General features: G+C 41.7%; 1 protein-coding gene across 8 annotated transcripts in view; it reads right to left on the reverse strand.

The window, feature by feature from the left end:
- The window catches only part of PM20D2 (peptidase M20 domain containing 2), a 224,417-nt gene that overhangs the window by 203,780 nt on the left and 4,489 nt on the right, over nucleotides 1-16,148 (reverse strand). For 7 of the 8 annotated variants that reach the window (XR_007773859.1, XR_007773860.1, XR_007773857.1 and 4 more), the window contains exons 3-5: nucleotides 13,419-13,561; nucleotides 10,804-10,958; nucleotides 568-703 (exon numbers count right to left, since the gene is read on the reverse strand). Coding sequence is in view for 4 of the 8 variants with exons in the window: in XM_050949296.1 (XP_050805253.1) it covers nucleotides 568-703; nucleotides 10,804-10,958; nucleotides 13,419-13,561 (434 nt within the window). In the remaining 4 variants the exon portion in view is untranslated. Of the gene's footprint in view, nucleotides 1-532; nucleotides 704-10,803; nucleotides 10,959-13,418; nucleotides 13,562-16,148 lie in introns of all 8 variants that reach the window. The other variant, XM_050949299.1, reaches the window with a different exon arrangement.

Consider the following 16,148-nt stretch of genomic DNA (forward strand, 5'->3'; position numbering starts at 1 on the left):
GGAAGGTTCTGAAGGCAATTGTTAAGATCAGGAGGGGTGAGTGAACACCACTAGTAGGGAATTCATGCTCTTTCTTGCTACCATTGCCTTTATGGACCAAGAGAATTTAACAGCTTTGGGCATTCAACCTGTTTTGTGATGGAAGGCCAAGACTCTGCAGTGAGAATCTCCCCAGCATTTCCTCACTAAATTCTACACACTTTGGATGTCAGTGATAGAAATGTTTTTGGGGGATTTTGTGGTCTAATTTTGGATTTTTAGAAAAAAGCAATACTTTGCCTTTCATCTTTAGAACTTGGGGTTTCACCTAGACAAACAAATTTGCAGTAATCAACATGAAAGTATGGGTTAATATAGTCCTTTTGAAGAGTGTGATTTACTCATTTGCCTTCCTTACTGATCAAAGTTATCTTCACTTAATTTCTCCTCCTCCCCCCATTTCCACTTGGAATATAGGCAGTTAATAAAAAATCCTGATCAAGTTCTGACATTTTAAGTCAGCTAATAGTCAAAGCAACTTGAGAGATCTCACCTAAAAAATGAGATAAAAACAAGTTCCACAGTTACCTGATGGACCATTCAAAAAAGACTCATCCGCAAGGAATTCCATTCCAAGCTCTTTTCCATTCTCGGTGTAAGTTTTCTCCAGGCTCTTGTTCTGAAGCACATTGTAGTAGTCATGCCTTCCACCTTTGATTTCCACCTCACCAAGAAAAGAGAATGATTACATTTCCAAACCAATACAAGGCTAAGTTTAAGCAAATATGTCACATTTTTAAACAGATCAATAGTTCATTTACATTTTATAGCCTATGGATATTGAGAGCAAAGTTTAAGAGCATCATTTTCTTTTCAAAAGGAGTGAGCCTTTGACTGTCAGCATGTAGTCAATCACTGCTTGTACCAAAAAAAAAAAGAGTTGTGGGAGTTCTGACAGTTTCATACTAGAAGGCCAAGTTCCAGAAGCAAGAATCCTGGTGGAAAGCATCTTTAGAAAACAGAAGTTACCAAGGCCCAGTCTACGCTACAAACACAAAAGTCACCCTATGTTGACCTATTTCTGTATGTGTCTATGCTCAAATTGGTCTTCGGCCAAAATAAGTGCCCCATTACAGCAACAGTAAAACCACCACACTCCCCACCCCAAAAAGTGATGACTTATGGTCAACCTACTGAGGTTGACGCAGCACGAGAGTAGACACTGATTGATCTGCGCCGACCCTGACACAATGCCCCATACCCTGCATCAGTGACCACTGTGGTCATAATGGTGAATTCCATTGCCAAAAGGTAACGGAGATTGGAAACCACACACTTCCGCAAAAATATCCAATTTTTTTTAAATGCCTTTTCCTGATTGCCCAGCATGGTGAGTACAGCTAGCAGTTCTCCTTTGTTGGGCAGCTGGACACAACTGATCATGTTGGCTCCATGCAACAGAGGAGCAGACAAGAGATATTGGATCTCCTGGGCCTGTGGAAAGCAAAGAGACTGTGCAAGCACAGCTACAAAACAGATGTACAAAGGTGAACATCTAAGAAAAGACTGCATAGGGGATGCAGGCAAAGGGGTATGACAGGGATCAGCAGCCAGGCAAACCACAGGATCAGGGCAGACAACAACTGATCTGGTGCTGAGCTGCAGACCTGCTGGTTTTACAATGAGTTGCATGCCATGTCTGACAGATACCACAAGCACTCTGCAGACCACTATGAATACCTTGGAGAAGACCAAGACAAAGCGTCACCAGCCAAAGTATAGACAAGCCAGATGAAAAGGAATCCTACAGCTCCGATAGCAAAATTTACCACTCAGTGGACAAACTAGTCTTTGGAGGGATTTCATCCTTACACCTCTGGGCCCTGCAGAACAGGCTGGTTACATTTTCTATTTGTATGGAGTTTAATTGTACATCAGTATCTTCCGTGTAGGGGCTGTTATCGCTGGGCCATATTGTCCCACCCTCAGTGGGAAGTTCTGATTCAGAACAGAGGGTATGATAGAGCCCCACTGTGATAGCAACATTAAGAAATGCTAAATACAATCATTTTAACTGCAGGCACTCTGTTCCTCTTGAATTCAATGGGAAAAGGAGCAGCACAATGGGGCTAATCCTGATCCATTGAAATCAAAGGGGAATTGCAATTACTCTGCCGAGGCTCAGTCCAGCCAGGTACTGAGCACTATGTTCCCAATCGAGTGAAGCACTAAAGCACGTTTAATTTTAATTATCAAGGGTTTCCTGTTTACTTGAGTGGGGCTAGTCTCCCATTTATGTCAATAGCACTGCTCACGTGATTAAAGTTGAGGAGTGTTCTCAATCCAGCCAAGTACTTAAGCACTCTACAGGATCAATTCCCAGATGTCAGGTACCCATCAGGTCCTGACTTTTAAGGAATCAAAAGTAATTTACTCCACAGCGTGCACAGATGCAGATTTGTAAATGTTCTCAAACAGACATCTGAAATAAAACTGATGAAGATGTTGTGTTTTAAGATCTTAAGGAGGTTCTTTTCTACTTTACGGTAAAATTTTTTCCAATGTACCCCAGCCATCCGAGACAAGACGTGACATGGTACAGTACTATTTTTTTCCCCTCTTTGTCTACATTTTTAATTGCTAGTAGAGGCTTTTTAATACACAGTCTTCAATATAATGAATTCAAGATCTTCAACTAAAAGAAGCCCTTTATCAATATAGTTTTTGACTTAGTGCAACTTTATATTTGGTAAATATTTCTTTTTGACCCTCTGTTTAGAGAGAAAAAATTCCATCATCTTTATTTGCCAATTAGCTATAGCTCTATATTGCAGATTTTTATTTGCTAGGCACCGACTGGAGTTCTATATGGTATGTAACTCTACTACAGAATCCCCCTTTATCGCCAAATAGTGCTCCAGAATATGAGCTTTTGTTTAAAAAACAATTGCTTTTCTAGCCTGGATGTTTTTGGGTAAACATTACAGACATGAATCAAGTGTAAAACCAGTGCAGCAGCTTCATGCTGATTTTGCAGCCAGTCTGGGCTTGTCTACACTGTCAAGTTTTTTTTGATTAAACTAATGTCGCCAAGGAGAAAAAGAAAAGACAAAAGCAAAGTCATCACAGCGTGTCTACATTTGCTCCCTCTGTCAACAGATTATGTCCACATTTGGGGCACCTCTGTTGACAGTGAGAGCAAGACTGTGGGTATGTATCCCACAGTGCCCAGTGACAACACCTATCGCTAGGTGTTGTGGGAATGCAGAAACAGAGCATGGCACATCATGGGATGTGCAAAATGTACCGTCATGCACCGCTTTGTATCCCACCCCTCCAAAAGTCTCTGACGTCCTTTCGTGCAGTTTTTCCAACTGTCATTCTTTTGTAGTTTGCACCAGCCTCTGCAGTGAGAGAGGATGGATCCTATACTTCTCTCTAATGTGCTGTTAGCTGTCGTAAGGACATCACGCATGGCAGCACAGTTATCTCAGTTATTTGCAAAGTTAGCAGAGGATGAATTGCAGGCGCCCAGTGTGATATGGACAGCAGCAACGTATCAGTGCTTTGTGCATTCACAGAGCAGCTACATATGGTAGACTGTCGCTTTTGGGCTAGGGAAACAAGCACTGATTGATGGGACTGCATTGTCATGCAGGTGTGGGATGATGACCAGTGGGTACAGAACTTCAGGATGCGTAAAGCAACCTTCATGGAGCTATGTGCTGAGCTGACCCCCGACCTGCCACGCCAGAACACCAGATCGAGAACTGCCCTTCCAGTAGAGAAACATGTTGCAATCGCTGTGTGGAGCTTGCCAATCCAGACTGCGACTGGTCAGGTGCAAATCCATTTGGAGTAGGAAAGTCCACTCTTGGGGCTGTATTACTCCAAGTGTGCAGAGTAATAAATCGCATCCTGCTGCAAAGGACTGACTCTGGGAAATGTGCATGAAATAGTGGCTAGCTTTGCAGAGATGGGTTTCTGGCACAAACATTCCAATTTTAGTGCCAGACCATCTTGCCTCTGAATCCATCAATAAGAAAGGATACTTTTCCATGGTGTTGCAGGCGATTGTGGATCACCAGGGGTGTTTCACGGACATCAATGCAGGCTAGTCTGGAAAGGTGCATGACGCATGCATCTTCAGGAACAGTGGCCTGTTCAGAAAGCTGCAGGCAGGTACTTTCTTTCCAGACCACAAGTTCACAGTAGGGGAATGTGGAAATGCCCATAGTAATCCTGGGAGGCCCAGCTTACCCCTTACAGACCTGGCGGATGAAACCTTACACAGGGTACTTGGACAGCAGCAAGGAGCGTTTTAAGAGGCTGAGCAGGTACCACATGGTAGTCAAATGTGCCTTTGGCCATTTGAATGCTTGCTGGAGGTGTTTAAATGGCAGGCTAGACGTTACCAAGGACAATAGTCCCATGGTCATAGCCGCATGCTACTCTTTGCATAATCTGTGTGAATCTAAGGGTGAAATGTTTGCTCAGGTGTGGAGCACTGAGGCAGGGTGCTTGGCTGCACAGTTTGAACAGCCAGATGCTAGGGCTGTCAGAGGAGCCCAGAGGTCTGCTGTTAACATGAGGCTTTGAGGAACCACTGACAATGAGGGGCAGTAACATGGATGCAACAGGGAAGCAACTCCAAAGCAGACATGTACAATTTTGGGACCCAAGATATGTGCAACACAATGCTTTAGGAACCTGTTCCCAAGAGTGAATTGATTGTTATATGCTTTTATAGAACACAAAATAAAAATGCTGTACCATTAAATACCTTAGCCTTTATTTATTGTTTAAAAGGGTAAAACCTCACAACTGTGTGTAGCTCCAGCTATCATTGTACAAGCTGTGAGAGGGGGTGGAGTGATGGGGAAACTTAGGAGTGCTGTGAAGTGAAAAGGAATGTGTGGGCATAGAGGGGGGCGGAGTTGGCAAAGAGTTGTGCATCTGCTGTAGTGGTGCTTGAACTCAGATCTGCTCAGTTTGCAGCTGATCAGAGACTTCGGCATCTGTCTGATCCTCCATAATTTTTATCATCTGCTCTGTCGCTTGCCTAGCAAAAGCAGCACTCTTTTCTGTCCTGCCTTTCGGCTTCCCAGCACACACACTGTTCCCTGGTCTGTCTCTCATTGCGCTGTTCACAGGTCTTCTTTGCTGCTCCTAGGTTTTTCCCCTTATCTGCTGCACCCAGTCCACGGGGGTGCATGGTGTGTTCAAGGTCTGTGCTGAACAGAAGAGGGATTATTACATTCCAGCAAATGATTGAAACATTTTAGTAAAAAGGGTGTTTTGATAGTAGAAATCACTTTCTCTCTGAGACTCTAGGCAGGCACACAGCTCCATGAGCACCTCAAATCATGGTGAGTTTCAGGAGTGGGGGAAGGCAGCTGTGCATACGGACAAAAAGGTCATGGCTTGCAGGGCACCTTAGCAGGGATCTTTCTAAAATTATTCACAGTTACACAATTTTTCACAGGCAGCCAACCCGCTGGCTGACATCTCAGTAACACTGCTGAGGGTGACCAGGGAAACCAGGGCTCAGCTTCTGAATGCCTGGAGCTTTCACTCCGGTCTATACACAGCTCAGCTATGTGCAACTTTGGTCCCAGCTCCAGTGATTGCTAAATGGCATGGTACAGTTTCCTACAATGGGGGAACTAACAAGGCTGCAACACCTTGGAATCTGTGGCAGAGGATTAACAAGTACCTCTTGGAAACTTTCCAGAGCCTCTCTGGAGAATTCCCTGCAGGTCCTGATGTCCATCGACACCCTGCTCGGCCATGCAGATTAGCTACACAAGGCAACATCCAAGCTCACAGAAAATACTACCTGCCTCCCACTTTTCGATTCCCTACACAAGCCACAGCAACTTACCCACTCATCTGCTTTCTGCTCCCTGTTGAGCACTTTTGGAGTGGAGAAAAGTTCCTGGCTGCCTGCCCCACCAGGCAACCCCACTGGGAGCACCACATCCTCTTCTAGCTCGACGTTTTCCATCCACAATTTCAGCCTCCGGGTTACCCCCCTCTTTCTGCTGCCTGCAAAGTATCCATGGGGCAATCAGCGATGGAGGTGGAGTCACCACCGAGGATAGCATTCAGCTCCTTATAGAAGTGGCAGGTCTTAAGTACACCACCAGAGTGATGGTTCACCTCTTGCGCCCTATGGTACGCCTGCCTCAGTTCCTTTATCTTCGCTCTGCACTGCTGCATGTCCGGTGGAAAAAGGGCTATGATCAAGCCCCAAGAAATCTGCCCATATGTGTCCCGATTCCTACAGGTCACTCACAGCTGCGACTGAACAGACTCCTCTCCCCATATACTGATCAGATCCAACAACTCAGCGGTGGTCCAAGCGAGAGTGCGTTTGGTGCGATAGCCAGCCATACTCACCTGGGAAGCTCCTCTGGGAAGCCAGCAAACAGGAAATGAGATTTAAAAATTCCGGGGCTTGCAAGGGGGAGGGGCAGGTTGGCTGCAGGGCAGCGGAGTTCAAACTGCTGACCAGAGCGGCAGCATGGGAATTGTGGGATACTTCCTGGAGGTCAATAAAAATAAAATAAATAAAAAAAAAAACAACCACAATCCATGGTGTCTACACTGGCTGTTTGTCAACAATAAAGGGAGTGGAAAAGACAAGAATCTTTCGCAGGAGTGGAAGTTTGTTGCCAAATCTAGGCTTTTCTCTGAAAAAAGTGACTTTGCACTGTTTATGCTATTGCTGTTTTGTCACCAAAAGGCAGTTTTTGGGGACAAAACTTGCCAACGTAGACAAGCCCATAGAGGATAGCTCCGAGAGGTATGAACTGCCCTTAAGTGTTGCTTTCACTCTGAAACCAGATGGCCAAACATTAATGCTGTTTTTCTGATAAACACATATCATCTCACAATTCCCAACTGCATCCCATACCCTGGGTGTCGAAAACTCCAGTTATTCCAACCCTGCTGCTAAAGCCACCAGTGTCTACTTTTCCTATGGACTGGGAGACTTTTTGAAATCTCTGGTCTCTGCTGTGTTCTTCCCATGTGTTTTCTCCACTTTCTTGGCGTCAATGATTTATTCCGTTCTGTAACTTTGCACAGACTTAGTTTGCCCAGTTACCTCATCTGCGTACCTTTCTATTCTAACCGCCTCATTAAAAACATTGTTGTGCATAAATCAACTAACCCAATATCCTTTTAAGCTCAGGAAACACAGGGTCAACAGCTCTAAATTGGACATTGAACGGTCTTTATGAACACACATTAACTCAACTCACTTAGCTCCAGTTCAGCAAATCATCCTGATTCAGCAAGCACTTAGGAATGGGCTTTGCTGGACTGGCACCTTTGGGCTTGATCTAGCTCCCCTAACAATCCAGGAAAAGATTTCTAGAGACTTCAGTGGAAGCTAGCTCAGGAGCTTAAACCCTGACCTGCAAATCTCTCTTGAGAGCAGTCTGATGGCCTCTAGTAGGAGCGCTCTCCTGATGCAGCTGGCAGGAAAGCAGTGAAGCATGCTGTGATTTCACTCAAAACTCAGTCTGTAAAAGTCAGTGTCATGGTACAATTCCCCACTCTGAACCTTAGCGTTCAAAAGATGGGGTACCAGCATGAATTCCTCTAAGCTCAGTTACCAGCTTAGAACCTGTAGCGCTGCCACCAACCAGGAATTCCAGTGCCTGGTACACTCTGGTCTCCACAAAACCTTGCCCGGGGACCCCGAGCCTCTGGATCTTAACACAAGGAAAGTAAACCCTTTCCCTCCCCGTTGCCTCTCCCAGGCTTCCCCTCCCTGGGTTACCCTGGAAGATCACTGTGATTCAAACTCCTTGAATCACAAAACAGAGGACAATTCACCTTCCTCCCTCCTTCTCTTTCCCCCTCCCAGACTCTTCCTGAGAGGAAGTAATCCTAACACAGAGAGAAAATAACTTCTCTGCCCCTTCCCTCCTTTCTCCCCACCAATTCCCTGGTGGATCCAGACCTAGGCTCCTGGGGTCTCACCAGAATAAAAAAAAAAAAAATTAAAAAAAAAAAAATCAGGTTCTTAAACAAGAAAAGCTTTTAATTAAAGAAGGAAAAACAGGAAAAAAGTTATCTTTGTAAATTTAAAATGGAATAGATACAGGGTCTTTCAGCTATAGACACTGGGAATACTCTCCTAGCCTAAGTATACAAGTACAAATTCAAATCTTTTCAGCAAAATACCAATTTGAACTCCTTCCAACCAAATACACATTTGCAAATAAAGAAAACAACCATAAGCCTAACTCGCTTTATCTACCTAGTACTCACTAGTCTGAACTTATAAGAGCCTGTATTGGAGAGAAACCTGGTTACACGTCTGATCCCTCTGAGCCCCCAGAGTGAACAACCACAAAAACTAACAGCACAGCACAAAAACTTCCCTCCCTCAAGATTTGAAAGTATCCTGTCCTCTGATTGGTCCTCTGGTCAGGTGACAGCCAGGCTTACTGAACTTGTTAACCCTTTACAGTCAGAGATATAAAGTACTTCTGTGCTATTAACTTTTATCTGTTTATGACAGTCAGAAGGTATTCAGGTTCTTCTGCCACACCCAATACCAAGCACATACTTTATGGGCAAGAAGCCAGGCGAATAGATAGCATTTGTCAGATACCCCTGCTTTACACTGACCTAAAAACCAACTGTTCTGCTCGGATTTGTAAGTTAAGACATGATTAGGAAGTTAATAGTTTGCAGCTGTTGACCCTGCTTTGAGCTTTCGAATCAGAAGTGTCTTTACATATCAGAACAGCAGGGAGGGCGTTGCCAAAATGGAAATGGTCTTTGGCAAGCAAAATTGCCCAGGCTGTCTAGTGTCCCTTGGGACAATGGTTCTCAACCTGTGGTCCGTGAACCCCTTGGGGTCCACAGACTACGTCTAAGATTTCCAAAGGGGTCTGCACCTTCATTCAGAAAATGTTTAGCAGTTTGCAAACGGAAAAGTTTGAGATAGAACCACTGGTCTAACTGATAAAAAATAAAACAAACAAAACAGTGCTGTGTTAAATGTAAACTACTAAAAAATTAAAGGGGAAAACAGCATTTTTCTTCTGCATAGTAAAGTTTCAAAGCGGTATTAAGTTAATGTTCAGTCATAACTTTTGAAAGAACCATAATGTTTTGTTCAGTTATGAACATTTCAGAGTTACAGCCAGCCTCCATTCCTGAGGTTTTTGTAACTGAGGTTCTACTGTAACTAGTAAGCTGGGCTGCAAGTCATTAGATAGATCACTAAAGACAATCTGATTTCTCCCATGCCTAATTCTGTCCAGATTATAAAAGCCCTTTTTAACATCCACAGTAGGCAATCTAGCTTTACCTAGAACCCATGTGGTTTGGAAAAGAAAGGTAAGAAAGCCAAAGAGATGACTTCTGTGGTAAGATGAGGCCCTGAAACAAACCAACCCTTATCAAAGGCACAGTATGAGGTCTGAACTAAAGTAATGGTCAAGACTTTGCTAACATAAAGCAAAATTAAGCTGTGAGACAGAGGCAGGCCCTGCTTACAGAAACTGGTAAGAAAAGGGTTGATACTGCAGAAAGAGACATACCTAAAAGGTACTGGACACTAGATATCAGAACATTCGCATACTTGCACACTCCACAGAGATAACAAGGAACAAGCGGACCCATCCCAATGACAGGGCCAAAAGAGTAATCTGATGGCTAGAGTTGTTTTGTTCGAACCAACATGTACAAGGTGAGAGGTGACACCTTACTACGTAGAGGGGTTGTACCTTGCTATGTAGAGGGGTTGCACCTCAACACATCAGGAGTGATGTGTAACTCGTTTGTACCTGTGTATAAGAATGCACCCCGAGTGGATATCTTTGTCCAGCCTAGGGGGCAGTGGAAAGTCCCGCCACTGACTGAGCCGAGTCCATTGCCAGGAGACACATATTCGTAGTATGTCCTGTAAAGTCTAGAGGGAACTATTATTGTGCTTTGCTTGACAATAAACCTGGCCAAAGTGTCTTCGTACCTTACTAGAGTCTGTGGTCATTGGGCGTTCTCTTGGGGTCTGCTGCGTCAGCTATCTGTGCAGAGCTGGGACAGCACACAAAGGAAGCCCATGCACGCAGCCGATTGATATCAACATTGAACAGAGCAGAGCACCACACTGGGAGCATATGACAACACCAATTTTGGTCAGAAGTTCAGAATGAGGCCTTACTTATTTACTGTGATTATAAATGAGCCTTATTGAAACTCTTCTCTAACTGGAACAAAGGCCGGCAAGGAAAGCAATTTTCACTAAGAGGCAAAAGAACACCCGATGACTCAAAAAGGGCCTTCCATGAACTTTAACTTGTTCCTCACTAACTCGCTCATTATGTACTGAGGCTACAAATTAGTTAGCCCCTTTACAACAGTTTTACTAACAGATGAACACACCCATTTCTGTCACAGCAATATGGCAGAAAGCCATTAGCTACACTTTAACTACAGTCTCAGAAATTAGAGATAAATTGCAAGATGACCTGACTTGGTCAAGACAGATACAATTTTTTTTTTTTTTTTAAACCTGAGCATACTATTGGAAACACTTAGTTATGGCATAAGACTGGGGAAAGCTTCAGTTGAAAAACCTATGATATTTAGAACTGGAGCAACTAAATATTTCTCGTCACTAACGAAATCTTCTTCAGCACATAGTGGAGTAGTGGATTAGTACTTAGAGATCTAAATTTTAGGTTGCTTTAAAAAGGTAAGTGCCATACAAATCATGTAAATGAAGACTTAGGCTCCTATTTTAGCCTAACTTCAAAATTATACAAATAAATGAATCAGTTCTAGAATTCTTACTTTGCATTCTGTGGCCACAGCTGCAGCTTTGAAGCAATTTTCAGCTCTCTCTGTCAGAATGGTGAGATCCTTCCGTGAAGGGGCACGCAAGTAAAACTCTAGCTCAGTGTAAGAAGGGATGATATTAGGTTTCACGCCACCATTTTTTATTATACCTACAGAAGAGAAGAGCCCAGTTATTGAATACTGCAAAGGATCAAGCAAAATTACGTACTCTGCCTTATGAAGCTCTTCATTTATAGCTGAACACATAAAACAAAAGTATTAGTGACAAGGCATCAGCTGAGCACTAAGTACTGAGAATGCATCATTTAAAAAACTTTGTATCTGGACTCAATCACTTCTCCTCGCAGTCAGCTCAGTAGAAAGGTGGGTGAGGTAAAATCTTTTATTGGACCATCTTCTGTTGGAGAGAGAGAGAAGCTTTCACAACATATCATGTATACAAACTTTAAGGTTGGTATCACTGCATTCTTTTGGAGACAACTCAATTATTCACCTTGAGTTCATATACACACAAAAAGGCAGAAGAGCATTTATAGTTCTCCCCTGCTATTCACTGCAAACATTCTAAACTGTGAAACAATCTTGCCAATGCTGGGATAAGAGAAATTAAACAAATGAATGTGACAGAAGTTCACAGATCATATGTAAGCACTTGTTTAAATATAGCCAAGTAGTTCTCCAGAGTTTAAGTTACACAAGTGTATGTCTTGATTTTCACATTCCTCATGGTTACAGCCATTCTGGGAGTGCTGAGTTATTTTTAAAAATAGCGTCCTTACCCTATGTTACAAAGGTCTCCTTGGATTCAAAAACAAGGTGTTTTTGAAAGTTTAGTTTACCACTTATGCCATGTGTTTCTATTTTGCTTTGCTAGTTTGGACAATGAAGAAAAGGATCAATTGGCTTCTGGCCAACTTCAGATTCTCCTATTTCAGCACACTGACATTAAGTTTGAATTCTTCATTGCAAAGTAATTGGCATTTGCTGCAACAAAGGGAAAAGCAAGCTCGCTAGTATCCTCACTGACTCTTGCCATTCTTTGGCAACATTTCCATTGATCTTAAATTTTGTAAAATCTTACTTTCTTACAAAGCCTAATTTTGGAGCCAAGTTTGAACAGAATATGTTCCTTCAAACAAATGGATACCATTCCATCATGTGCAGATATGGGTACAGAAAAAGCCAGCTACTGAATAAAGTTATTTCTTGTTATGTGTTCTACACCTTACTCAGCAACACATTAGATTTCTTCTCTCCACAGTAGCTAGCTATCTTTTATCATCAAAACTTCAGTGAGAAGAGATATGTTGCTAGTGTTCCCATACCATACTTGCCAATTATATTAATTGGCATGATTAAGACTAACCAAAACCATGAAATCACCTTATGTTAGTATGCTTGAATTCAAGGGCTGTTCAAAATATTGTGAGTGCTACCAGTTGCTTACTGTCACTTGCACTGGCAGGGTAGGGCTATCAAGAGGCAAATGTGGAACAAGATCCTGTAGTCTTAATACATAGCAATACTGATTCAGAATGTAAAAAAGTCCTGAAAGATAAGGCAGCTATATGCTACATAAAGTAAGGTAGAAGAGGAGAGCACGGCACTCAATGGTGGCAGAAGCTTTGAGATAAGAATACTGGATGGATGCCAGAAGTTACTTTGGACAAATAAGGAACTGGAAAATGGGCAGTCAAGCAGATTTGTGCAATGTGCATACTACAATATGTACTTTTGCAAAGAAAGGAAGTTAAGGAGAAAAGTGTTTAAAAATGTGCTGTAACACATTAACAAAACTGGAAAGAGTTAAAGAACAGAATACTGATTTTCCTAGTACTTTTGGCAAGCTAGCAACATTTGGGGAAGAAAAATAAGCCTGCCTGGAATCCTGGCCTTACTCTCTCCCTCCCCTCCTCTTCCCTTCTCCCCCCGCCCCCTCAAAACAAAAAGTTAAACTTTCAAAGTATTGCTGAAGGGAGGTCTCAAGATATACGTCAGTTTGACATTAATCAGTCCTAAAATATATTTTAATACTAGAAGATAGGGTTAGGACATTAATTTTACAAGCTCAGGCTCCTTGGAAAGTTATTAGCTGTTCCCTCAACTCAGTGACAAGATCCTTGAATCTCTGTCAAGGGAAGCTTTTATTGCTTATGTTACATCTTGTTCCAGCTGGTCAAGTTTCCCTAAAAATGTTGTTTCCAGTTTACAAAGCAGTTGTATGGCTATAGTTATACCAATACAGCATCTTCACCATTAGAGTCTTGATTCTTAGACAAGTTTGGCATTCATGAAGTGCTACATTCAGTTTATGTAAATATTAAATCTGCATTAATATACATAAGTGTCATTTCCGTAAATGTGGAGGAAGAATGCTTATGACTTGAGGCCACACTGCCCTCCTATTAGTCTGCATTCAACAGTTTATACTTAAAACGTTGATGGTACCTTAGAAGTTCCCTTAGAAAGTTTTTGGATGAAAAATAATTATTTCAAATTACTTTTCCAGTTAAATGTAACAATGCAATATTTCGGATTTTTTCAGAGTCAGTATCCAAACAGCCAGAAGTCTTACTTGGTGGACATAAGATTGAATGAAGCTCTCTCACCATGAACTCTCCAGGTTGGTTTCATTTGCTGTCTTAAAACTGATATATTGTTGTATGCAAGAACAGCAGCGTCTAATGCATTTACTCCTTCCCAAGGATAAGCAGCAGCATGAGAAGCTTTTCCATAGTATTTCACAGTCACACTAGGAAATAAAAGCCATGACTTGTTTTTTGTCCACTTTCAAAAACTAAAATCCAAGTCCCTTTGGATTCACCCAACAATGATTAAAATTTTATATCAATGTTTTTGAAGCATAAGATTAAGCTGTGATTTACCAGGCCCTAAACATTGGGAAGCTAAACCACCTTTAACCACCAAAGCATAGATCCTGAAAAAAAGATTTAGAAATTAAGGTTGTCCTTTCCCTCCCCAAACTCTGCCAACACTCCAAAGTTGAAAACAAAATAGACAGAGAATGCACTATATACACATTTAAAATTGTTAACAGATTATTTGCAGTAAAAATAGCAATATCCTGCTATATAAATTATTGCCATCCACTTCTTGCCAGCAAGAGTCCTACTATGCACTTAACCATTTAATAGAAGCCATGGTATGGGCTAGCATAAAGCCTCTTTTACCTCCTCCTCAGAAACTAGTAGCATCTCTAGGGCAGAGGTAAGACAAGCCAGAGAAGAAAACAGATTTGAAGCAGGATGAAGCTACGTGGAAAAAAAAAAAAAAAAAAAAAAACGGTTAAAAGGAAGTCTATTGCAATTTTTCTGCTTCCCCTCTTCCATATGAGATTTATAAGAATATGCAGTTAGAGGAAGATGATAGAAAATTTCTACACACAGTTAAGGTAGATTTCAATAGGATTAACATGTCTACACTGCAGTCGAAGGTGTGATTGTACCTTTAATCTAGCCAGCATAGCTAAAAATAGCAGGGAAGCCCTTGCTGCTGCATCACCACTACTGTTTTTAGCCATTCTAGCTAGATTAAAGCTAGCACAGGTATGCCTACTTGAGCTGCAATCACACCAACTGCAGTGTAGACATAGCCAGAGAGGTCCAGGTCCTAGTTGCCAACACAGACAGCAATTAGATGCATTGTACAAATTGCATAATTTACTCTGAAGTTCCTCATTGACAGTATCAAATCCATATCTTTAAGTTCTTTCCTATCTGCAATCAGTATCAACATTTTTCCCTTAACAAGAACTCATCATGTTTTGAAAACAAACTCCTTAAGACTATTTAAGCTTTAAATTAAATGCATCCCCAGACCCCCAAAAACAAAAACAACCCTACTTCTGTAAATTAAGAAAGAACCATGACAGTTAGACATTCAGGACATTCAAAGTTAAGGGTGAAGATAAAGAAAACACTTGTCCATGGGATAGAATTTGTAAAGTGACCGAACTGTTAGCAGCTTATTTTCTCTTTTACATCTGTTTTCATTAAAATATTGATGTCTGAAGTCTCAAATTTGGAGAAGTTATTACTTGCAGATGAAACACTGAACACATGCACCATTAAACATGTGCATCAGATTACTGGTTTTATAATCTGCACCACATGCACAGGTATGACAGTATGATGCTTTGCTAGTACCCCTTCCTTGTTTATGTATGCTTCCTATAGTTCCATTATCTGGGCCTAAGAGGTTTATAACAACAAGATAGTTCACTGTTTAATGACACTTTTTAATTGGTGGCACATCTCATGCTGAAGATCATTTTATCTGTAGAGCATGCGCTGAATGTATAGTCACAAAGATGATTAAAATCAATATAACTACTGTATACTTTAGAGTAAGGTATTCTAATGATCACTAACAAAATATGTTTTATTGAGGAGTGCGGCACATTCTTGGTTTGGCAATACAGAAGGTCATAGATAAGGCATTCAAGTTACTTAACTTTGTTCTTTAGTGATCAGATTATCACTACCCAGCAAAATTCATTTGGGTGCATCAACTGCAGCCTCATACTTGCAAACGTTTAGGATTAGTATAAAATTTAATCTTTAAGTTAATTTCTAACAGATTTGTTTTAATACAATGCTCAAGGAAGCAAATCTGAAACTTGGAGCAAGAAACTATGGAACCTGGTGCAGAATGGAAGCCTACTGAAGTAATGGACAGAAAGATTACTAGAAGTCAGTTACAAGATAAGCATCCAGACCTAGCATCACTAGGACATAAATGTGGCATGAAGTAATTTCCTAGAGTTCTCATTATCCAGTAACCCCCCCAATGCCATGGAACTTTATTGCCTTAGAGAAGTTTGGCTCAGGTACCAGAGAAAGGACAGAGTTTTTCCTAGAGATATTGTTGGCACCAATTTGAGAATAATCGAAGGAATGTACAGGGAATAGAGCTACAAGATTGGAAGTGGAGGGAAAGGGGCAGAGAAGATACCAGGAGTGGGTTAAGAACTCTGGCTGCCAGTCAATACCTGGTATTAGGCAAGAGAAAACCGTTCATGGGGTAGTTTGAGAAGGGGGTTGCATATGCACAAAAAGGAAGATGTTTGTTTTGTTTTTTCTGTATTTTTAAACTAAAAAGCTGATGTCCTCACCAGTCATGCTTGTCCCAAATCCACTGGAGCCAGATCACCCCATTCTGAGGTGCCGGAAAAAAACACCCCCACAAACACCTTCTTGAGTAGTTTTTTCCTTCAACTTAGAAATGGAGTATGAACTAAATCTCACCAAGGTTTTTGGATGTACTTCATTTGAAGTTCCACGGCAACTCATTTGAAACAAGATATGGCAAAGACACAA

This window comes from Gopherus flavomarginatus, chromosome 4 (genome assembly GCF_025201925.1).
Source record: "Gopherus flavomarginatus isolate rGopFla2 chromosome 4, rGopFla2.mat.asm, whole genome shotgun sequence".
NCBI lineage: Eukaryota > Metazoa > Chordata > Testudines > Testudinidae > Gopherus > Gopherus flavomarginatus.